At 40.9% G+C, this 25,254-nt stretch overlaps 1 protein-coding gene across 1 annotated transcript in view; it reads right to left on the bottom strand.

Annotated features, from left to right (window-relative positions):
- IKZF3 (IKAROS family zinc finger 3) overlaps positions 1-25,254 on the bottom strand; it is a 103,573-nt gene that overhangs the window by 8,837 nt on the left and 69,482 nt on the right. Inside the window, exons 4-7 of the mRNA XM_019028590.3 lie at positions 21,208-21,468; positions 19,957-20,124; positions 16,624-16,740; positions 5,992-6,108 (exon numbers count right to left, since the gene is read on the bottom strand). Coding sequence (XP_018884135.1) covers positions 5,992-6,108; positions 16,624-16,740; positions 19,957-20,124; positions 21,208-21,468 — 663 coding nt within the window. The remainder of the gene's footprint in view (positions 1-5,991; positions 6,109-16,623; positions 16,741-19,956; positions 20,125-21,207; positions 21,469-25,254) is intronic.

Here is a 25,254-nt window from a genome sequence, read left to right as displayed (position 1 = left end):
GCCTGGAGTGCAGAGGGAGGATGGAGCAGAGAGAGAACACAGGGGTATGGGAATGTGGACAATGTGTGCTTCTTTTTATTTTTTACTTTTGAGACAAGGTCTCACTCTGTTGCCCAGGTGGGATTGCAGTGGCATGATCACAGCTCACTGCAGCCTCAACCTCCTGGGCTCAAGCGATACTCCCACCTCAGCCCCCTACGTAGCTGGGACCACAGGCCCATGCCACCACACCTGGCTAATTTTTTGATTTTTTTTTTTTTTTTTTCAGAGACAGAGTTTCACTATGTTGCTTGGGCCGGTCTCAAATTCCTGAGCTCAAGTGATCCTCCCACCTTGGTCTCCTGAAGTGCTGGGATTACAGGCATGAGGCACTGTGCCTGGCTTACAATGTGTATTTTAAGGGCAGATGTGAGGGAGGCCATTCAGACAAGAGTGAGATATTACACAGAAGAGGGAGGAGGAGTTCACTGTGGCTGAAGTAAAGGACTGGTTGGCTGAAATGATAAAATTAGAAGAGGTAAGTTGAAGACAGATTGTGGAGGGCTCAGAAGGCCTGACTGAATGGTTTAGATTTGAGTCCACTGGGAGCCATTGAAAGGTTTTTTTGAAGAGGGGGGCAAAATGATCGAACCTTTAGAAAAATAACAGAAATCCAATATTTAGAGTCACCATGATGGGGTAAGGTGAAATATTCAGGTCTTAAGTCTTAAAGTTCTTCAAGTCATTTAAATGTGTCTGCTGCTGCGTCATATAATTTCCCACAAGTGTTATCCCTCACTCTTACTATCAGCACACATCCAAAAGCAAATGAACACAAAAGGCAGGAAAATGGAATATCCAACCATCATCATGGCTCTGATCTCAACCTAAGTGAAACTAACACTTCTTGCAGGAGGTGGAAAACAGAGGGGAGCCAGAGAACAAGAAGAAACAGGAAGGAGGAAAGAACAGAGAGAGCTGTGGGGGTGGCACTGGGGAAAGCTGAGCTGGAGACCACATTTGGTTGCTGCAGAAGTCTTTGTCCTCTGTGAGACACTGGGAAGTGCTGTGTGGATGTCATCTGTTCTCATGGAGTCACCAGGGAAGACTGTTCTTTTCTAAAGAGAATCACCCTTGAGGGAGAACAATTGCCCTTCTTCAAGGGTTTTTTTCCTCTTATCAATTTTCTTTTTTGTTTTTGAAACAGAGTCTTGCTCTGTTGCCCAAGCTGGTGCGATCTCGGCTTACTGCAACTTCTGCTTCCTGGGTTCAAGTGATTCTTGTGCCTCAGCCTCCCAAATAGTTGGGATTACAGGCACCCACCACCACACCTGGCTAATTTTTGTATTTTTAGTAGAGACAGGGTTTCACCATATTGGCCCGGCTGGTCTTGAACTCCTGACCTCAAGTGATCCACCTGCTTAGGCCTCCCAAAGTGGGGAATTACAGGTGTGAGCCACTGCACCTGGCCTCTCCCACCAACTTTCAATGACCAGACTCCTTGCTGTCCAAAGCCCCGCGCATGACATGCACTGCTCTTGGTCACCTCCTGGGGAAGGAAGGGCCTGGACTGCAGTGCCTTATAGGCCAAGGTCTGGCGCTGCTCTGTCACCTGCCAGCTGTGTCACTCCACCTCTCTGATCCTCCTTCCTTCCATGGTAAAAGAGCCTCACTGGTGGTTCCTAATATCCCAAAAATACTATGACATTGTAATGCTTACAGGATTATGGACATCAGGCCTTTGGGAAGGGGTTGGAAAAATACTTTTTTTTCTCTTAGAAACAGGTATTAAAACTGCTTCCTGTTGCTGTTAACCAAAGCAGGCAATTTCTCATTAGTTACTTCACAGGGAGATCCGATGGTTTGTTGAAGTGTCAAAACCTCATTAACATGTTTACCACAGGTGAGTGAGATCTTTTTTTCATGTTCTTTTCGTTATGAAAACTTCCTTTAATAAAGTAATACATAAAACTTTTAAAATAAGGAGATGCTATGGTAACCACTTTGGTCTGAATAACATCTGTTTTTTTGGGAAAGAATAAAAATCAGGAGAAATATGCAGAAATGTAGTCATTTTTCTTCTGCATCCAAGAGAGAAATCCATTTTGAGCCAAGTATTTGAGGATGGCCTAGTTTGAAGTGTAGTCAAACAAGTTTATAACAGGAGAACAAGATTCAGAGAAAGGAAATCCCCTAAAGGACAGTATGTGCAAAGGAAGGTCTTCTTGTCCTTTGAAAAGAACAACTTAAACAGAATTATTCTGACAATGTAAAGATGGTGATTCCTGATGGACGTGTGTCCATTTTTTTTTCCCATTTGAAACAAAGACATACAAAATTTCTTGGAGAATTAGAAAAAAAAATATTTTTCTCCAACTTGAGAGCATGTTTGTGTCTCAAAATACATTTAGACTTGATCCAATCTGTCCCTCTTCCCCAGTTCATCTCTAATGGATGCAAAATGCTCCCTACTGGTAATTATCGCCAGCCCGCCTGAGATAGCAGCGGGCTGACCTGATGGTCTATTTTCACCTTTACCCTCACAGTTCAAGAGGTCAGGGAAGTCAAGGCTGGTCTGAGTGCTGTGCAACTGTCAGCAAGGATTAAAGGGAATGACTCACTCTTCCTTCACACCTTACCTATTGCCATTACCCTGGCAGCTGAATCTTCAAAAAACAGTGCCTTGGAGAGGAAATATAGGAGAAAGGAGAGAAGAAGAGAAGAGAAGGGAGGAGAGGAGGGAAGAGGAGGGGAGGGAACGAGAGGACAAGAGAGGAGAGGTGAGGTGAGGCGAGGCAAGGCGAGGGGAGATGGAGAGAAGACAGTAGTCCCATGTTTTACATCACTTCATCTCATACACTGCACAGTGTCACAAATAATGTTCCTTTCTCCCTCCGTTGACATTACTATTTTCTATGACAAAGGTTGATTCAATTAAATAATTTAAGGGGTTTCTTTTATTTTTAATTTTTAAAAACCTTTCAAACAAAAGTTTAGGATATAAGTTAATGCAAGAAGATTAGAACAGTGCCCAAAAACAAGAATACCATATATATGACAGGAACTCTTAACCTTCTGTATGATGAATGAATGGACAAAAGAGTGAGTGAACAAGTAGTACTGCCCTAAGTAAAACACATGAATGTCGGGCTAATGCGACTGTGTTTTAGATTCTCAGATTTATACCATCTTCCTAAAAAAAAAAAGACCCTAAAAACCTAGGATATGGTTTATAGCATAAACAGCACATCTGTACAGCCTTGAGAAAAAGGCTATCTGAAGTTATGCACAGGGGCTTTCTAAACACACAGTGGTATCAATAGTTGCTGCCTTTTATTTCTTTTCTAATTAATCTCACAGACTTGTACATGGGAGGAGACTTCCTGGTCACTTCATCACCTATTCAGTCTCCTCATTTCACAGATGAGTAAAGAGAGGCCCAGAAAGGTTCCGTGATTGGTCTAAACACACAGTTAAGAAATGACAGAGCTAGGATCAGAACCTGGGTCTTTTAGCTTCTAATCCAGTACTCTTCTTATTGCACTACAACACAATTTACGAAAAAAAAAAAATTCCCCCAGTTATTCTGGGCCCTGAAGCCCTGAAGTTGCTACCTCAATCAAGAGCTAACTCTGCTAGGTTTCTGATTCCAGCACAGAGAGAATGTGATGGTTCAGAAGATGAGTGAAATCAACACCTACAAGATCAGCATCTCTCACAAGTCTGGAAGTAGTGAAGTGAAAATCCTCTGGTTGCAACTGTAGCAAACAAACGAAATAGATCCCCGAGGCAACAGGCAAAATGGCATGAATTTGCACATATGAAACATGCTATATTTTTGAACCCATGAAATACCAAAGCAACTTTTATTATATTAAGTAGGGCTTTAGTTCAACTATAGGTTTAGGGCAACCATAAATACTAGGGACTGTCTCTCAAATTTTAGTTGTCTTAGACCAAAATGCATTGACCACAACTGGATTGAAATTAAGTCACGGCTGGGCGCAGTGGCTCACGCCTGTAATCCCAGCACTTTGGGAGGCCAAGGCGGGTGGATCACCTGAGGTCGGGAGTTCAAGACCAGCCTGACTAACATGAAGAAACCCTGTCTCTACTAAAAATACAAAATTAGCCAGGCACGGTGGTGCATGCCTGTAATCCCAGCTACTCAGGAGGCTGAGGCAGGAAAATCGCTTGAACCCAGGAGGCAGAGGTTGCGGTGAGCCGAGATTGCGCCATTGCACCCTAGCCTGGGCGACAAGAGTGAAACTCTGTCTCAAAAAAAAAACAGAAAGAAAGAAAGAAAGAAAGAAATGAAGTCGCTTTACATTTTTTTCTTGCCCAGCTTTCCCTATGATGTCCCTCCTCTTGTCGGCTTCAGCCGTTTCTAGAGTCAAAGCTTTCTCCAGACCAGCCTGGGCAACATGAGGAGACTCCATCTCTACAAAAAGTTTAAAAATTAGCTGAGCCTGGTGGTGCGTGCCCATAGTTCCAGCTACTTGGGAGGCTGGGGTAGGAGGATTTCTTGAGCCCAGGTGTTTGAGGCTGTGATTGCACCACAGCACGCCAGCCTAGGCAGTACAGTGAGACCCCGTCTCAAAACAAACCAACAAACAAAACCCATAACTTTCTCCAAACTAAAATACACTCAGAATAATGAGGCAAGCTTTCTTTTGTACTCCAGTCAGAACCTCTTCACATAAGTAAAGCCCAAAAGATATATGGGAATATTTGTAGACAATGTCTTAAACTCACCATTTGTTTACTGTGCCTAAACTCTAAATGGAAGTCACTACATGCTCCCCTGACATGTCTCACCAAGGGGAGGGAGGACAGCAAGGAGGAGGGGATCTCCCTAAACTGAAATATACCAACTTTACTCTGACACAATTTGTTCTTAAAGTGACTAAAAGTGCACAAAAACCTTTCAGCTAGTCAAAATAAAATAAGTAGGCAGAAATACCAAATTAGGTAATTTTGAAATATATGGGTTCTTTCAATATACCTCTATAATTCACATAGAATGTTTGCTTGTCAAAACATTATCTATACCAGAATCAAATTTAGTCAGATTTAAAAACCAGGCAGGCAACTTATTATCTGTAAGAGCTATTGAGAAGAATAAATACAAAAGGACTGAAATAAAAAATCAACAGCTGCAAGCAGCTTTGGAAAAAGAGGCTGAGACAGGTTTCTAAAATATTACTGATGCTGAGGGAGGTCTATTTTCATGTGATAACTATTTCTGTTCAATATCACCAACTTTCAATTTATAGCAAAACTGATACATTCAATTTCAGCTGTCTACGTCACAAATACAAATCTATTTCAAATATCATGGTCACATTTATGTAAACATCTGGGAGAGTTCAGCAAAATGTCTCTGCCATTTGGAAGTCCTAACACTTCAACGAACATAATTATTTCATAGCCATCTCATTCTGCTGTATTTTTTGACAATGTGAAAACCAATGGCATAAAAATGAACTCCAGTAAGACAAATGATTAAATCAAACCTTGTTATTTAAATCTATGTTTGCCCAACCACTTTCCCTTAAAGCCAATTCTCAATCAAATTCAAGAAAATATGGCAATATGTTTTAGAGCATGAAAAAAGTTTAAGCATGCTAACGAACCAACTTGTAAAATATAATTACAAAAGATTACAAAAATGCTATCTTGAACATCTTACTGGTATAAATTGCATAAACTCTCTCATGCAACATATGTCATTCAGAGTAAAGAGGAAGGAACAGGATTTTAAACATCACATCCATTTAGGAAATTGGATATCAACTACTCCCATCTCCTGTCATAATGATGCTTTAGTTAATATCTTTTATTCTATTTTCCAGAGCTATCAGAATGAACCACGAAGAATAAAAGTACACAATGAAAAACTAATTATTTTAACAGAGGTTAAGCTAGGAAGGGCCTTGTGTAGCAAGCATCCTATGTTATTTCATTCAAACTATCTGCTAACAACAGCAGGAAAAAGGTTTGTATTCTTACCAATGAATTTCTGAGGCATTGAGCTTTTTCGTTTTGCCACATTGCTTGCTAATCTGTCCAGTACGAGAGCTCTTTCACTTCCCATCTCTGCTTTGATGTGTCTTGCCTCCGCACTTGCTAGTTTGGAAAAATGTAAAAAGAAGAGAGAAAAGAACACATTGGTACATGGGGAGAAAAGGAAATAAACTGGAAGGAGAAGTGTCCGAAGTTGGATGCACACTCTATTGTTGTTACCTGTTATAACTGCTCAGATTCTTGCCTGGGGTACCTGCTGTGGTCAGTGAAGCCGACACCAGGGCACATTCAAATCTTGCAGTCTTATGCCGAGATGGGAAAGCTCGACCCATCCCCAACCAGTACCTTCATTAGCAAGAGGAAGTATTAAATAAACAGCCTGGACGTGGTTGGTTGCAAAAAGATAGATAGATGGAGATCTAACCCCCGATCAGCCTTCTTTCTGATTCTGAGTAACTGCGTGTGACACCTGCAGACTGATATAATTCTTAACAACTTTGAAAAAAAAGCATGGTGCCCCAGATTTACTGCTCTGTTTATGTTAACAGCACTTTTGAAAATAGGTACACTCACACAGATAGCAAGACATCTACTCAGTGATCTGTGTATTGAAATTCTGAGTGGTTTCTTTCTTTTTCTTTTTCTTTTTTTTTTTCAGCACGCTCCTCTCAGTTCCTATCTTTCATATTCTGTTTCTCTGTGCTCTGTATTATCTGTTTCATATGCTCTTCACATTTCAAAATAGTCTCAATTAAAATTTCCCTAAGCAACACTTCTGCCTTGAAATTAAAGAACAATTTGTATAATGCATCTGTATTGAATTTCTAATAAAAATGTGAATAAAAACTGCCTATGGGCTGGGTGCGGTGGCTCATGCCTGTAATCCCAGCACTTTGGGAGGTGGAGGTGGGCAGATCACCTGAGGTCGGAGTTCGAGACCAGCCTGACCAACTTGGAGAAACCCTGTCTCTACTAAAAATACAAAATTAGCCTGGCGTGATGGTGCATGCCTGTAATCCCAGCTACTTGGGAGGCTGAGGCAGGAGAATCACTTGAACCTGGGAGGGAGAGGTTGCAGTGAGCCGAGATGGCGCCATTGCCCTCCTGCCTGGGCAACAAGGGCAAAATTCCGTCTCAAAAAACAAAGAAACAAATAAAACACAAAAAAACCTGCCTATGAATGTGGGCCCATCCACAAATAGACCTGTGAGTGGTATAGGCCTGTGGTTCTCAGACCTGGCTGCACATTAGACTCACCTGAATAGCAGGTAAGAAATACCTATGCCCAGGCCCCCCTTCAGATCAATTAAATCAGGATTTCTGGTATAGGGGCCTAGGCAAGAATATTTTCAAAGCTCCCCAGATGATTTTAAAATGCAGCCAGAATTGAGAACTACTAGAAGAGTATATAAATAGTGGCAATATCTAATCAACTAAAATAGTAAACTGTAATGAATATAATTTACCTCAATTCAGCAGGCAGTGCCCAAATTTATGTCTAAAGTTCAAAGAGGGCCAGGCACGGTGGCTCACATCTATAATCCCAGCACTTTGCAAGGCCGAGGCGGGCAGATCACCTGAGGTCGGGAGTTCGAGACCAGCCTGACCAACATGGAGAAACCCCATCTCTACTAAAAATACAAATAATTAGCTGGGTGTGGTGGCGAATGCCTGTAATCTTAGCTCTTGGGAGGCTGAGGCCGGAGAATCGCTTGAACCCAGGAGGCAGAGGTTGTGGTGAGCCGAGATTGCGCCACTGCACTCCAGCCTGGGCAATAAGAGCAAAACTCCATCTCCAAAAAATAACTAAATTAATTAAATAAATTTCAAAGAGATACCAGCTGCTCTAAATACAAGGCTTGACATTTTAACACACGATGCTAGCCTGAGCCAGGGATCAGCAAACTTTTGTCTGTAAAGGGCCAGACAGTAAATTTTAAAAATTTGCCAGACACATATAGTCTCTATGTTATATTCTTTGTTTTTTTTTTTTTTTTTCCTGTCCCACGGCCTTTTAAAAACGTAAAAATCCCTGTACACAAACAGGCCACTGGCTGCACTTGCCTAGAGCGCCACAGTTTGCCCTCACCTGCCCTGGGCAAACATATTGTGATGCTGTAAACATTTTTCTCTGTTTTCTCATAAACACTTCAGGAGATCCAAACTAAAATGAACTATCCATACATTTCTATTATGTCTAAGGAAGAATAAATTGAAATTAGTTTAAGGGATTAGAGTAAAAAGCAAGTAGTGGCTGGCACAGTGGCTCACCCCTGTAATCCCAGTGCTTTGGGAGACTGAGGCAGGAAGATTGCTTGAGGCCAGGAGTCGAGACCAACCTGGGCAATATAGCAAGATCCTGTTCCTACAAAAAGTAATTTTAAAAAATTAGCTGGGCATGTTGGCATGCGCCTGTAGTCCTAGCTACTTGGGAGACTGAGGTGGGAGGGTTCCTTGAGCCCAGGGGTTTGAGGTTATGGTGAACTATTAAGGTAACTGCAAAGACCGCAATTACTTTTGCACCAACCTATTAGTGCCAGTGCACTCCAGCCTGCGTGACAGAGTGACACTCTGTCTAAAAAAAAAAAAAAAAAAAAACAAGCCCCAAAGTATTAAATATTTCTAATTTTATTAGTGGCCTTAAAAAACTGTATGTTAGTCATTACACAATACATTATAAAGCTCAGTTTTCATTATTTAGTTAATTTATTTACTTATTTTTGAAACAGGGTCTCAACTCTGTTACCCAGGGTGGAGTGCAGTGGCATGATCACAGCTCACTGCAGGCTCAACCTCCTGGGCTCAAGTAATCCTTCTACCTCAGGTTCCAAAGTTGCTGGGACTACAGTCTAAAGCCACCATGCCTGGCTAATTAAAAAAAAAAAATTATTAGTCTCAATATATTGCTCAGTCTGGTCTCCAACTCTTGGCCTCAGGCGGTCCTCCCACTTCAGCCTCCCAAAGTGTTGGGATTACAGGCATGAGCCACTGCACTCAGCCAAAGCTCAGCTTTTTTTTTTTTTTCCTGGAATAACATAAAATCTGGCTCTGCCAGGTGTGGTGGCACTAGCCCATAGTCCCAGCTACTCAGGAGGCTGAGGTGAGAGGATGGCTTGAGCCTAGGAGTTCAAGTTCAGCTTGGGCAACACAGTGAGATCCCATCTCTTAAAAAGAAAAAGAAATCCAGCTCCAAAAATGAAAAAGAAGAGGATGATAATAATGTGATAATAATGACAGTATTTACTAGACAGTGAGTTTCTTCTCAAAAATAATTCTAGGCTCTAAAGGAATAAATCATAGCCTTCAGTGAAGCTATTAACAATTATTTGTGTAAATGAAAACAGTAAGGGTCAGAATAGGGGGCCTGAGTGGCTTTTGGGCTAGTGCAAAAGTACTCGACTGACTCTGGCTGACCAGCAGTTGTAAATAACGGGCACTTCAGCCACAAGACACTGCTATTGAGTGAAGAGGGTCAAATTCTGTCCAGCACAGGGATAGGTTTAAATGACCAAACAGGAAATTATTTATATATATTATTTCCTTTCACACAAAACCACCACCAGATGTGGCACTACCCAAAGCCCCAAGAGCAGAGAGATGAAAGACAAAGCTTGGAATTTGCAGTAAGTTCCTGGGGCTGTTAGGAGACTTTTTTCTTAGAATCAGGGGAGAGGTAGCTAAGTTTGCACTTTGACTAGGAACATTCATCCTGGTTCCAGCAATTTTGAGAAGATTAAATCCAAGTAAGCCTCCCCTCAACCCTGTAGTTATCAACAAAAAGATTTATAGGGAAAAAAAAGAATGAAAAACAGTATTCTGGGAATGTTTACCTTTTATGCCCATTTTACCATTGTTCTTATTAGTCTATTGTGGTCCCTCCTCTCACCGCCAAATCATTACCCAGGAATTACCCCAAGCACGGTGCTACCCATCTAGTTTTCCCATTTGTTTCTCAGCAGTCGCTGTCTACATTTTACTGAAGTCAATGTCAATTACAACAAGCAGCTTTCTGAGGACACGTAATCAACATCCTCTACATTTGGGAGGATGCTGAAGTGTGGACACATTGACCTAAATAACTGTAATTAGGGCAGGTCACTAAATGGCAAACTTTTGAGATAACATCACCTTTTATTCCTCGTTACCCACCAAACTGGTCTTTAGAGTCATTTCCAGATAAACATTACTCTGTAAATCAGTGACCAAATGTCTGACATTTAAAAACATAAAATTCTGCAGTGTTCATGGATGGACATATTTTGAGGCATGGGTGGAGACTTTCCCATTTACACAACTCCGATTAGATTGAAAGAAATCCTCTGAAACGAATCTAGAGGACTCCTGTTCACCCACACCCTCTTTCTGGGTCATTCACTCAAAATATTAACTACAAGAGCTCCACTCTCATTGTACATGTGAACACACTCCTACTGATTCAGTTGGTCTTCACTGAATTAACCTTGTTTTCTAGTTGATAAGTTAGGCAAAGGCTAGTTTTCAGTTGAAGATGGCACTCATTTTCTTTCCTAAACTGCTAGTCTTTTGCCTCACACTTGTTGGACAGCTGATGCACAATACCATGAAATGAGCGCCCTTTGAAACACAAAGAGCCAGGTGCCATGGCTTGCGCCTGTAATCTAGCACTTTGGGAGGCCGAGGTGGGAGGATTGCTTGAGCCCAGGGAGCTATGATCTTGCCACTGTACTCCAGTGTGAGGAACACAGTGAGCCCTGTCTCTAAACAACAACAACAACAACAACACACACACACACACACACACACATATCACATATACACAAAGAAATGCTTTGTAACTGGACAAGCTCTTTGGGATTACTGAGTGGTTTAGGCAGTGCACTGAAAAGAAAAAAAAGAGGACTATTGGCTTTTGGTCCTTTTCTCCAACTTTAGGACCCAACTGTCTATTTATACAAACAGTCTAGACTTGTTATCTTGCCACATCATATCTCAGAAATGTAAGTGGAGGGAAACCAGTTTGGCAAGATAGTAAGGGAACAAGATAATGGGTTTAAATGACGAAATAGGAAATCCGTTCCTGGGTGGTGTTTGGCGGTTTAATGCTGCAAGCGGTGGGTGTGGGGAATATGGGATGGTGGCAGGGAACAATTTGCACATTCAGTTCATGAGTGAGAACAGAATGAGTAGAACTGTCATTATGGATCAATTTCCCTTCACATTGCTTGCCTACTAAATAGTAGACATACTAATTTTCATTAGAAAAGTTATTTTAAAGACGTGCTGAAAAAATAATAAAATGTAGTACAAAGTCACATTTACAGATTAGGTTACTACTACCTTTACTCCCTGTATAAGTCTTAATATTTGGTTTTAGTTAACTATTTCCATGATACAATTTCTACCTCAAAGTCATTGGAGGTTTAACTATGTAATTGTGTTGTGCTTTTGTTTTTGTTCAAAATCCTTCATTAGATCTTGAAGTGTTAAGTGGAGCTTAAATAAGAGGTATTGCTTCCTGTCTCTTCTATGGTGTAGTCAGTCAGTAACTAATGGAGAGTGGAACAAAGTGGTGTTATTATGCAATAGAAATTGTCTAACAAGAGATTGGTATCAAAGACAGAGGCAGGTTCTAACAAGAAAGTTTCATAAAACTGTTGCCTTTTTGAACAAGTAAAATGAATACTACCTGTGAGATAGTATTTTTTATTTTTTGAGATGGAGTCTCGCTCTGTTGCCTAGGCTGGAGTGCAGTGGCATGATCTTGGCTCACCACAACCTCTGCCTCCCGGGTTCAAGCAATTCTCCTGCCTCAGCCTCCCGAGTAGCTGGGACTATAAGTGCATGCTATCGTGCCTGGCTAATTTTTGTATTTTTAGTAGAGATGGGGTTTCACTATGTTGGCCAGGCTGTTCTGGAACTCCTGACCTCACGATCCGCCCACCTCAGCATTCCAAAGTGCTGGGATTACAGGCGTGAGCCACCGCGCCCGGCCAGTATTGATTTTTAAAAAGAATAGGTTGGGGCCAAGTGTGGTGGCTTACGCCCATAATCACAACAATTTGGGAGGCCAAGGTGGGCGGATTACCTGAGATCAGGAGTTTGAGATGCCTGGCCAACATGGTGAAACCCCGTCTCTACTAAAAACACAAAAATTAGCTGGGCGTGGTGGCAGGCACCTGTAATCCCAGCTACTCAGTAGGCTGAGGCAGGAGAATTGCTTGAACCCAGAAGGCGGAGGTTGCGGTGAGCTGAGATCGTGCCACTGCACTCCAGCCTGGGTGACAGAGCGAGACTCTGTCTCAAAACAAAAAACAAAAAACAAAACAAAAAAAAAATAGGTTGGGAAAACAAACTTAAAAATTTTTAAACATTTTCTTTGGTCTGCTAAGTTGGTAAAAATATAAGTTTATTCTGAAGCCCTCATGCTTGTATTAGCTTGAAGAGCTATTGAAGATGAAAAGTTTGGAGTCTTAGATTCATAAATAGATGTGATTATTCAATTACTTAAAAATATTATTATTGCTAGAACTCATTGTTACATAAAATATTTCCTGCTCCAAGTATTCATAATCTGTGTGAATGAGGCTAAATGAATCTCTATACCGGCTGTTAGTCTCTTTCTGAAATAAGAATCAAGCTAATGGGAAAATGCAGTCCATGGTCTTCTGTATTTTTCCTTCTTTTCATATATACTCCATTAAGACAGAATTGGAATATTCTGATGGTGTCACTTGTGATGCCTGATGTAGAAACTTGGACTAAAGTAGCAATATCACTTGTGTCTTTTTTTTTTTTTTTTGAGATGGAGTCTTGCTCTGTTGCCAGGCTAGAGTACAGCGGCATGATCTCAGCTCACTGCAACCTCCACCTCCTGGATTCAAGCGATTCTCCTGCCTCAGCCTCCTGAGTAGCTGGGACTACAGGTGAGCACCACCACACCTAGCTAATTTTTGTATTTTTAGTAGAGACGGGGTTTCAACATGTTGGCCAAGATGGTCTCCATCTCTTGACCTTGTGATCCGCCCGCCTCGGCCTCCCAAAGTGTTAGGATTACAGGCGCGACCCACCGCGCCCGGCCAGGATTGTAAATCCTTAAAGTGTAGGGGCTTAAACTTAACTCATCTTTACAAACAGCTTTGATACAGAGCCTGGCACATAGAGAACTCAACAAATGCTATCTGGATAAAAGAAATGATTAGCAAGGCCAGACGTCCTGTTGCCCAATACCTGCATTTTTTTGCAGGCTGGTCTTCACTCCAAGGCCTTTTTATCCATCTGCTTGCTTCCAGAAAGTCCCGCTTCCCCTTGCAGGCAGGTTTGTCCACAGGCTTGGCTCTCACACTACGCTGCACTTCAACTTACAATAAGCACTTGAAGAATGAGTGCTGCAGGCACAACAGCAATGGAGCATCATCTCTTTACGAGTGACGGATGAGGCATAAGATGTACTATACTGCTCAGGCTCAGAATGGAACCCCATGTCCACAATGGACTCCCAATTCTAAGAAGGAAACAGAAATGGAAACCATACATGGAAGGGTGCAAAATAGTTAAAGAATTGGCTTATGTTGGGTTAAATATTCTGTAAATTTTGGCCTCAGGAAAAATTATAGGAACTATTTGAAATATAAAAGAGTAATGTGTGAACTGAGATGCAGTAACTTGATTAAGCTGTGAATTTACACATTTATAACCTGAAACCACCATTACAACATATTTGTTTGAAAAAAAAATCAAAACTTGCTGACTTAGTTAACCCTTTATCTTTTTTTGCTGAGACTTAAAGTATGGTGCACGCATCCACCAAACCACCCTATGAAATGCAAATTAACTCAACCTCTGTATTTCAGCATTTCCTGAATCACCTAATATCACTGCGAATAGCTAAAATATTACTTTTGATACTTTTCCTTATTTGAAATTCCTAAAAAAGGTTGTGAGAATGGGAAGTAAGGTGGTGACCTTACTTCAAAATCAATAATTTTGAACTTACTGTTTATAGAGTGTAGTTTTCTGATTTTCCCCCCTCCTTCCAGGAGAATCAGGACACACATATATGTATATATGTGTGTGTCTATTAGTATGTGTGTTACTATATTTCTTTTGCAAACCAGATAATATATAACCTTTAAGAAATATAGCTAATCAAGCCAAAAAGTGGAAAAGGTGTAAAAGACCCAAATGTCCATTAGCTGATGAACGGATAAATGGAAAGTGCCATATCCAAACAATGGAATATTATTCAGCCACAAAAAGGAATGAAGTCCTGATAAATGCTTCAGCATACATAAATGCCTCAAAAACATTATGCTAAGTAAAAGGAGCCGACACAAAAGGCCACATATTGTATGATTCCATTTATGTGAAATGTCCAGAACAGGCAAATCCATAGAGACAGAAAGTAAATTGGTGGCTGCTAGGAGCTAGAGGAAGGGGGAATAGGGAGTGACTGCTAATGAGCACAGCACTGCTTTTGCGGATGGTGATAATGTTCTGAAATAAGATAGTGGTGATGGTTGTACAACTTTGTGAATATACTAAAATTATTGAAATGTGCACTTTAAAAAGGTAAATTTTATAGCATGTGAGTTATATCTCAAGTTTTTGAAAATTAAAAAATATGACTAATCACAAAAACAACTAAAGTTCTGGTGAATTTTAAGTAGGTCACTGAATTTTGGGTGAGTCTCAGTCTTGTCACCTCTAAAATGAAGAAGTAGGGTCAGATGCTGTCTTTCATTCTAGCTTTAAATATTAGTGATTCTACTTGGAATATGATAGATTTTCATAGCTTGGGAATCTCTTACAGTGGGAGCTTTGCCTATTGTCTGAAATACAGAACTGCAAGTAGAGATGCCTACATTCTGTCCTTGAGCGAGTACTGCCTGACTGCCATGAAGCATGCCACTTAAGATGTCAAAGTCTTTCCTAGCAAGCAGACTCAGATAAAAGCAAAACAAAGAGAAGAAGATGTCAAAACCCAAATATTAGGTTTTTCTTTTTATTTTATTATTATTGTTTTAGAGATGGTGTCTTGCTTTGTTGCCCAGGTTGGGCTTGAGCTCCTGGGCTCAAGCAATCCTCTTGCCTCAGCCTCCTTAGTAGCTAGGACTACAGGTGTGTACCACTGTGTATGACCTGTTTGTTTTTTATAAGGGGGTAAACATTTCTTTTTATTTGGATAAGCTTTATCCAAATAAGTTGGATTTCCTTTATCAAATTAGAAATCCAACTCTTTGATAAAACCAAAGATGCCATTAGGATAAAAAGCAGAAGCACTGCAAGCCAACAGAATTCAGTTAGCCAGCTCCTAACATCATGCAATAGGTTTTATCTAAAACAAAAGTTTCCTCTCACTCAAAATGAGGGCAGTTTAGGTAGTCATTTCTACTCCATTTTTCCTGAGTTTCACGTTATTTCTGTCATCTTTTTGTAACTTTTCTGTTTTAGCCTATTCAAACTACTCAACTGCAACAATTGCTGTCAAACACTAAATCCCATGAGGGTTTGTACCTATTCTAAATAAGCAGTTGGTTCAAGTTACCAAATAAAAATGTCAGACAACCCAAGCTGCAGAACCAGGCTGACAGCCAACTCAATGGGACAAAGGACAGCTGCAGAGATGTGACACAAAAAAGTTTCAGGCTGTTTCAACAAAGAATTAAAAGGAAATAAAACCACAATTGAGATATAGAAGAACATCTAGTGTTTCAACCAATTGCCAGTAGGCATCTAATTCAAATCACTGAATAAAACAAGGAATCCCCAAAGCCAAATAGAAGCATCACAATAAATCATATGAGTAGACAAGGATATAAATTGGGCCCTGCGCAAAGAAAATCCTTGTAGTTTTAATTGACTCTTCCCTAGCCACTCCCCAACCTCCTCTACCCTCAATTTTTGCCATTTTTTGTAAATGACAACTCCATTCTTCATCAATCTGTTAGGAAATCTTGTTGACTCTACCTTTAAATATACAGAGAATTAGAATACTTCTCACCACCTCTACCACTAACAAGACATAATTTTCTCTTGCTTGAATTATTGCAATGGCCTCCTAACTGGACCCCCAATTTCCAACCTTGCCCCAAATACAATCTCTTCTCAAAAGCAAGTAGAGTGATTCTTTCAAATGAGAAGACCAATGATGTCACCTCTTTGTACAAAACCCTCTAAAGATTTTTAATTTCACTCAGAGTAAAAGCCAAAGCCTTTACAATGGCCTGTAAGGCCTGAGAAGATCTGATTTCCCATTTCCTCTCTGGCTTCAGGTCCCATTACTCACTGTGTTCCAGACACACAGGACTACGTACACTTCTTCAAATCTGTGCCCCAGGGCCTTTGCTCTTGCTGTTCCCTAGTTATCTGCAGGGCTTACTCACCCTGTTAAGAAGTCTGTTAAAATGTTACCTCGTTGAAGCCTTCCCTGATTCTCACCCTCACTCCTCAGCAACTGCTTCATTTTTCTCAATAGCACTTACCACCCTCTAACCTTCCAACTTACAGTTTGCTCATTTACTTTCTTTATAATCTGTCTGCCCCCAGTAAAATATAAACTCCACGAGTCTTTTTACTTACTATTGTATCTCACCACCTAGGACAGCAGATGCTCACTAAACGTGTGTTGTGTGAACTCACCAGTGTCCCCTGGGTCAGTGCTCTGAAGAAATGTACGGCAGCGCTCCTTGTGCTCCTCAAGGGAACTTCTCTGCTTGTAACTCCTTCCACAAAACTCACATTTGTAGGGTTTCTCCACTAGAAGGAGAACATAAGGGGCACTCAGTGACCCTCAGGGGTTCCACACAGGTCAGGTATTGGGGCTCTGTGACAACTGTTCACTAGAAATGAGACTGCTGAGTGAAGCCAGAGTATTTGGATACTTTTGAATCTATATTTTAAATTTGGTAAGCTTAAATAAGGTTATGGTCTATGATTAATTATTATGTCAGAGTATTCTTCAAAAGGATCGCCTCCTATCACAAATGGAAGAATTTGGATTTAGTGATTACCATTTAGCATACTGTTTTGGCTCCAGGTCAAATTTTGTTTTCTTTGGGAAAAAGAAAATAGGGCCCTTTTATTCTTCAAGGAGGTTAATGTGGTATAAGCAATGAAATAGGAAAGGATTCTTTATTTTGGACATCCATCTGGCTGTAAGTAAAGATTGCTGTAGTTTGTGGGAGTTAGCCATTCGGCTAGAAACTGATGGCCTTTTCAGAACATTGACATATTTGGGTAAATTTAGCTCATCCTTGCCACGTGGCTATAGCAAAGTCTAGGCTAAAACAATAAAAACTGAGCTAATTAACTACGGATTTTTTTGTTTTTTTGTTTTTGAGACAGGGTCTCACTCTATCACCCAGGCTTGGGTGCAGTGGTGAAATCAGCTCGCTACAGCCCCAATTTCACAGGCTCAGGTGAAGTCTGGGCCTCCCAAAGGCCACCTTGGCCTCCCAAAGTGAGAGGCTTACAGGTGTGAGCCATTGCACCCGGCCAGGATATTTTTGAATAATAGAAATAAAAATAGGCCGGGCACAGTGGCTGACACCTGTAATCCCAGCACTTTGGGAGGCCGAAGTGGGAGGATCACCTGAGGTCAGGAGTTCGAGACCAGCCTGCCTAACATGGCAAAACCCCATCTCTACTAAAAATACAAAAATTAGCCAGGCACAGTGGCTCACGCCTGTAATCTCAGCACTTTCGGAGGCCGAGGCAGGCAGATCACGAGGTGAGGAGTTCGAGACCAGCCTGGCCAATGTGGTGAAACCCCATCTCTACTAAAAATACAAAAATTAGCCAGGCGTGATGGCGTGACCCTGTAGTCCCAGCTACTCAGGAGGCTGAGGCAGAAGAATCGCTTGAACCTGGGAGGTGGAGGTTGCAGTGGGCTGAGATTGCACCACTGCATCCAAGCCTGGGCGGCAGAGTGAGACTCCATCTCAAACAAACAAACAAACAAAATTAGCCGGGCGTCGCGGTAGGCACCTATAATCCCAGCTACTCAGGAGGCTGAGGCAGAAGAATCGCTTGAACCTGGGAGGTGGAGGTTGCAGTGGGCTGAGATTGCACCACTGCATCCCAGCCTGGGCGGCAGAGTGAGACTCCATTTCAAACAAACAAACAAAATTAGCCGTGCGTCGTGGTAGGCATCTATAATCCCAGCTACTAGGGAGGCTGAGGCAGAAGAATCGCTTGAACCTGGGAGGTGGAGGTTGCAGTGAGCTGAGATGGCGCCGCTGTACTCCAGCCTGGGTGACAGAGTGAGACACCATCTCAAACAAACAAACAAACAAACAAACAAAATTAGCTGGGCGTTGTGGTAGGCATCTATAATCCCAGCTACTAGGGAGGCTGAGGCAGGAGAATCGCTTGAACCTGGGAGGCAGAGTTTGCAGTGAGCCAAGATCACGCCACTGCACTCCAGCCTAGGCAACAGAGCAAGACTCCGTCTCAAAAAAAAAAAAAAAAAAAAGAAATAAAAATGAATTGTAAAAATGACTTCGTCTAAATGTCTAAGATGAAGGAAAAGTTTCACCCATACAATTCATGCAAACTTTATTCTGCCAACTCCCCAAATGCTTTATTGCTTGAAATATGTAAGTAATAACTTCAACTATCTGTGCAAGGCTGGTCTTTCTGATTGTTCATAGAATATACTCAATGCATTTGTCAGTTTTAGGGGCTAAAATTTTTATTTTCTAACTCCTCTTGCTCTGTTTAAAACAGAGGCTTTGGAATTTAAAGCACTAAAAGATCCTTATGGAATCCTAAATTAAAACAAATGCAGGTTTGCTAGGGCTAAAAATGTTACGTTTCTGCATAAATTGGGTTCTCTGGAATCTGTCTTTAAAAAGCCCACTATTGTTTCTTACTTGAAAAAGGCAACAGTAGAGAACTATTCCAATTTTTTCGAACCAAACTCATCCTTAATTCATTACTTTGAAAAATGAGCTGTAAAAGAGAGAAACCCTTCAACTGCCAATTATGATCTCTCATGGTGGGTTTTGTTGGGGCTGACTTGTTTAATCCTAGTGGCTGAATTATAACAAGTTTTGAGTTTGGGGCTAGGTTTTAATCAAAGCAATAGATGTGAACTGACATAAAAACAAGCCTTTTTTTCCAATTAAAATTTTGCCAGATAACATCAAGAACATGAGGTCCCAAATTTGAAAATAAACTCAGTCTTATTTTTCTAGGACGGAAATTCTAAATCTTGAAAAAAAAGTATTATCTTGGTCAAAATAAGGAGTAAAAACATCAAGACAGCACATAACTTTTTACAAATCTTTACCGTTGTTCAATCTTTTAGAGATTTAAAATAAGTAGGCTGGCTGGGCATGGTGGCTCCTGCCTGTAATCCCAGCACTTTGGAAGGTCAAATTGGGAGGAACGCCTGAGCTCAGAAGTTTGAGACCAGCCTGAGCAACATAGTGAGACCTCATGTTTATTTAAAAAAAAAAAAAAAAAAGTGGGCCAATCAAGAGGAAAGTTGGATTTAATAAATTTATCCCAAATGGCCAAAAAGTAGCCCCCAAACAATGATTTATATCCAGATTACAGTTTTTCATAATTTACAAACTGTACATCATTTGCTTGTCTCGTCTTTTGAATGGAAAGAGTGTGTGTGTTAGGAAAATAATCTTCTAATAAAGTTTACCAGAAGAAAATACTGATGGCTATAATTTTCTCACAAAAATTAAAAGGACATTTTTTATAGAGTGGGCTCTTCCTATCTGACTGTGTTGTTCTCCATGGGTGCAAGGATGGTGAGGAGATGATCATCTCCACTGAGGCAGACGGAGCAATTAGTGCCTTAATGGTCGTGTAATTAGCCCTAGAGGTCTCTGCTGTTGTAACCCTTCAGAACAAGAATGACAGATTGAAACCTTCCTACTTAACTCTTTCTAGTTTCCACACTGGGCTCTGAGGAATGCAATTCCTAGACAAGGAATGCTCATTTCTCTCACTTACCAGAATGTGTCCTAAGATGCCCCGTGAGCGCATCTCTTCTTTGGCATGCATAGTTGCAGAGGTGACACTTAAAAGGTTTTTCCCCTGTGTGCAGTTTAATGTGGCGGAGGAGGTTACCTTTCTGAGTAAAAGATGCCCCACACTGATTACACTGGAATGGGCGTTCACCTTTAAAAAGGACAAAAAAGGAGATTTCTGGTCACAGGCAAGTGGAGAAACATATGCACAGATTAGATGCCTAGGGGAAAAGCTCATCTTTTAGACAATTACTGTTCACATTGGGATCAGTTGGGAGCTGCATTTCAAGGCAAGCCTAAGACTTACTTATGAAATCTCCTCTGTAGAAGAGAAAAAGCACCCACTAGCAAGGCTATTTTAGGTATCATATTGAATCAGAGCAAAGAAACAAGAGTAGCTCTAGAAGTGCTTTCTAGATCTAAGTTTTTATATTACTTGGTACTCCCTTTTTTTTTTTTTTTTTTTTTTTTAGACATGGTCTTCTTGCTCTGTTGCTCAGGCTGGAGTGCAATGGTCCCATCATGGCTCACTGAAACCTTGACCTCCTGGGTTCAAGTGAGCCTGTCACCTCAGCCTTCAGAATAGCTGGGACTACCAGTGTTTGCCATTATGCCTGGCTAACTTTTTAGTATTCCTTTTGAATATAATCTCCTTTGAAAAAAGAGCCAGAAACTAAAGTCCTTACAAGGTGTTGAGGGCTAGAAATTCTCCTTTTTAAAGTCTTCATACGAGATATGGGATGGAATCGACTGGCTCAAGTGCGATGGTTGTGTTTGTATGCATTTCTATAGACTACCTGTTTATTGTCTGAAGATACATTATTTTAAACTGGAAATAAAAACTATGTCCTTTCATTTACCAAATTTGAACCCAATACAATAAGAAGATCTGCTCTTATTAAAAATGTTATGCAAAAATATACAAAAGATGGCTAAGAAGCAAATCACACAATTCAACTCCTACTTAGAAACTGAAGAAAAAGTATTTGGCTGACCTAGAACACTGTGCTCTCTACAGTCTTTTTTTATTCATAGCATTTGCAATATGTTTGCCAAATGCATGGTGAGGCAGGAATAAAAAGCACTGAGTGAACAGCAATGCAGAGAGAGAGATACATCAGCATTATAGCAAAAATCAATGAAAGTAACCAAAAGTTCCAAATTCCACCACTTCATTTCTCACGTGGCTGCATTAGGAGAGTTTTCAGAAGAATGAAAAAAGCAGACTATTTACCAGTATGGCTTCGCTTATGAACCATTAAGACATTGAAGCTGATGCAGGATAATCCACACACATCGCAGTTCATCTTTCCACTGGTTGGCCTGCTACTATCGAATGAGACAACATGTCTCTCCAACTTAATGTTTTCATATTCATTATATTCTCTTGAATAGCTGTAAGGGATTTCAGGCTCTTCTGCATTTCCCATGGGCTCTGACTTTAAAACATTCTCATCTCTTTCACTGTATTCATCTTTCACTTTCATTGAATCATCTGCAGGGAAGAAAATGCAAGAAATGAACAATGACTATACTTGAAGCTATCAAAGCAGCTCAAACAGCAGAGACCCACAACTGACAATTAAATACCAATCGAAGCTAACAAAACACTGTACATCTACAAAACAAGAAAGCACCATTAGCGTGACCGCACGTTATTTAAATTCAGAACCACAGTCAGAGGAAAACACACATACTTACACACATAAAAATAGACGATAGTGTTTTAGGCTATCCAGAAAATTACAGATAATAGATTTTAGCTAAGTTTGCTCAAAGTGGCCATGAAACAAACATTGAGCAACTCTTCTCCAGTACTAGGGGAGAGGAAGGGTTCTCAGATCTAGTACTGTTTTTGGTGGCTGCAGTTAAAAAGGCAAGGTGATGTACTCTTAGGTTTCAAGGAGAAAATATTGTTTGAATCCTTCAGATGCATCCAGTGTAAGCCATTAAGATTAAGAGTTGACTAGTTAACGTGGTTTTTCTAATTTTAAGCCATGCGTTGCCTCTTCCCCTTCCACGTATATGAATTGCTAAAACACATCTTATCTCTGTCTCTCTTGGAGCTGATAAAGGCACAACATTGACTGTAGAGGAAGCTGTCAGTACTAATGAAAAAGTGTTGAGAAAGACAAAAGGAAAAGTAATTCTTTCATATAACCTAAGGAGTCACTTTCATCGACACAGGTAAGTGGGGCTCAATCTAAATAAGGGGAAGGACCTTTAGGTCCCAAGTTAGGGAGAACTAAACTCAAGGACTCAAGGATTGTGTAATAGGACTGGATAGGAGAGGAGGGACTGGCTCAAGTGAGTTGGCTGACCAAGTACCATCTTAAGAGCTGCAATGTAAATGAATGAAATTTAAAAGAAGAGCTGTAATACTCTTCATGAAGAGCATAAGAACATATGAAGAACGTGGGAAAAATATGAAGAACATAAGAAACAAAGAAGGCAAATTTATGTACTTGCACTGACACTAGTAAAACCTAAAAATTTGCCTGATGTAAGAATAATAAACATTTGTAAGGGATTTTGCATATATAAAATATGCTATACAAATGCTTACTTTTTCAACCGTTGGTCCTTAGAAATCAAAAGTTGTACCTCCCCATGAGGAATCACAAATCAATGGAGTGTAGGGCTGGAAGGGAATTTAAAGGTCATCTAATCCAACCCTCTTGTTTCTCAGATGAGGAAATCTGGGAGCAGAGATGTTTTTGGTCATTTGTCGAAGGTTACACATCCAGTTACTGGCAGAGGTGTGATTAGAATGCAAAACTTAAGCTTGAACTATCAATTACTTGGACTTGACCTCATGCACTAGACATATAAGGCCTAAGTGGGTTCTTACCAACTATATTACACACCCTCCCATCAATGGTGTAAATGTTAAAACCCAAAACAGTCTGAAAAAAGATATTTTAAAAAACTACATCCCTTCCAAAAAACATCAGTAAGTGTTGCTCCTCTTGCCACATAGGAGGAAGTACAACTGCAGCTGTGCCTGGCTTGCTACCTTCAACCCAAGTTTCAATTTTCACTTCTATCAAGGTTACCTTTCATCTATATTAACTGTGTTTGCTTAATAGAGCAAGACAGGGCCTAACCACCATCAGAGGAGCCAGGGCTGCCACACTGTTCCACTGCTTCCTACCACAGTTCATGGTTCACAACTTTTCACTCTTTGACTAGCAAAGATGTAGGGCTGTAGGATAAGTCCAACATGTTTCAAATTTGCCCACCCTATGGATCTGGATTATATAAGAAATGATATCTGTTTCCTACTTGGAAAGAGGTTTACTTCTTTCTCTGGATAGGTCTTCCCTGCTTTCAAGTGGAATTTGTTTGCTTAAGTGTTTATTTTTTATTTTTATTTTTTTAAGAGAAGGATGCACCTGAGGCTTGTACTTGCCTCCCTTCCTCCATCACTCCAGCTGTGGGTAATATCCCACCAAAGCTTGAGTGCTCTTCAGTTTGCATGTAGGCGTTTAAAAGAACCTCAACGGAAAATTTCAGCTACTTAAAACCAAAAACAGCAGATAGAAAAGGCCAGCAGAAAAGGATCCTTTCCATTTTGGTTAGAAAATGTGAACATGACCAGACACAGGCCACTCCATGGTCACTGAACTTTAAAATGTAGTAAGATCAATGTGTTGAGTCTTTCTGAAAACAGAGGACATAAGAGAGCTGCTCCTTTCCCTCAGGATTTTGGCTTTAGTTGGCCTGACCTGGAATTCAATACGACACCATCCTGGCTCAAGAGCAGATCTTAGCTTTAGTCCTTTAGGAGTCAGCTATAGAGCAAGGAAGACAGTATTTGAGACCCAGGGACATAAGGACACAGGGACAGGGCATTAGAGAAGTCCTTTGGGCTTACATAGTTGCTGGTTTGCCTTTGGAGTCTTACCAGTTTTAGATGAATGACCTGGATGACCTCTCTGCATGGTTACTGGGGATTAGCAACTTATTTTTATTTTATTCTATTTTATTTTTTGAGACATAGTCTTGCTCTGTTGCCCAGCCTGGAGTGTAGTGGCACGATCAGCTCACTGCCACCTCTGCTTCCCAGGTTCAAGTGATTCTCCTGCCTCAGCCTCCCGAGTAGCTGGGATTACAGGCATGCACCACAATGCCTGGCTGATTTTTGTGTTTTTAGTAAAGACGGGGTTTCGCCATGTTGGCCAGGCTGGTCTCGAACTCCTGACCTCAAGTGATCCACCCTCCTCGGCCTCCCAAAGTGCTGGGATTACAGGCCTGAGCCACCGTGTCCAACCAGATTCTAATTTATTCTAATATTCAACTCTGTTACCTTCTCAAGGTAAGCCATAATAAATTACTGGCTGGGCGTAGTGGCTCATGCCTGTAATCTCAGCACTTTGGGAGGCCAAGGCAGGTGGATCACTTGAGGTCAGGAGTTTGAGACCAGCCTGGTCAACATAGCAAAACCCCGTCTCCACTAAAAATACAGAAAATTAGCTGGGCATGGTGGCTCCCAGCTACTGGGGAGGCTGAGGCAGGAGAATCGCTTCAACCTGGGAGGTGGAGGTTGCAGTGACCCGAGATCGTACCACTGCACTCCAGCCTGGGCGACAGAGCGAGACACCATCTCAAAAAAGATAAAATAAAATAAAATAAATTAGAATTTAAGGTATGAATGAGATTCCTGAGAGATATTAGGCTTAGTACTCAGCCTCCAAACACAGTCCACCAAAACCAGGAAAGGCATTAGCCTGCTCTAATGAAGGGATTCATCCCATTCCCTGGAAGACTTATTGAAGCAGAGAAAAGGGGTGTTCTACTTAGAAAAATTCTATTAGAAAATACTAATGAACATGTCTAAAATCAAACTTGTCATCTTTGAACCCAAACTTGCTTCTAATTTATGACTTATTTATGTTGACAAATGGCATCACCCTTCTTCCAGTCTCCAAGCCATGAAACTGTGGAACCTTTTCTCTTTCAATTTCTACATCAAGTCAGTCTCCAAGATCTATCAACTCTATGTCTTCAGGCTCTCTAGGTGCCAACTCCTCTTTTCCTTTCCTTTTGCAATTTGGTTTCACCTTTCATCACATCATACCTAAATTCATCCTCTCTCAACATTCCTTTCTTTTTTTTTTTGAGTCAGAGTCTCACTCTGTTGCCCAGGCTGGAGAGCAGTGGTGTGATCTCGGCTCACTGCAACCTCTGCCTCCCTGGTTCAGGCGATTCTCCTGCCTCAGCCTCCTGAGTAGCTGGGATTACAGGTGCCCACCACCATGCCTGGCTATTTTTTTAATTT

The sequence above is a fragment of the Gorilla gorilla genome, chromosome 4, assembly GCF_029281585.2.
Source record: "Gorilla gorilla gorilla isolate KB3781 chromosome 4, NHGRI_mGorGor1-v2.1_pri, whole genome shotgun sequence".
Classification (NCBI taxonomy): domain Eukaryota; kingdom Metazoa; phylum Chordata; class Mammalia; order Primates; family Hominidae; genus Gorilla; species Gorilla gorilla.
This window is presented reverse-complemented; position numbering and strand designations above follow the sequence as displayed.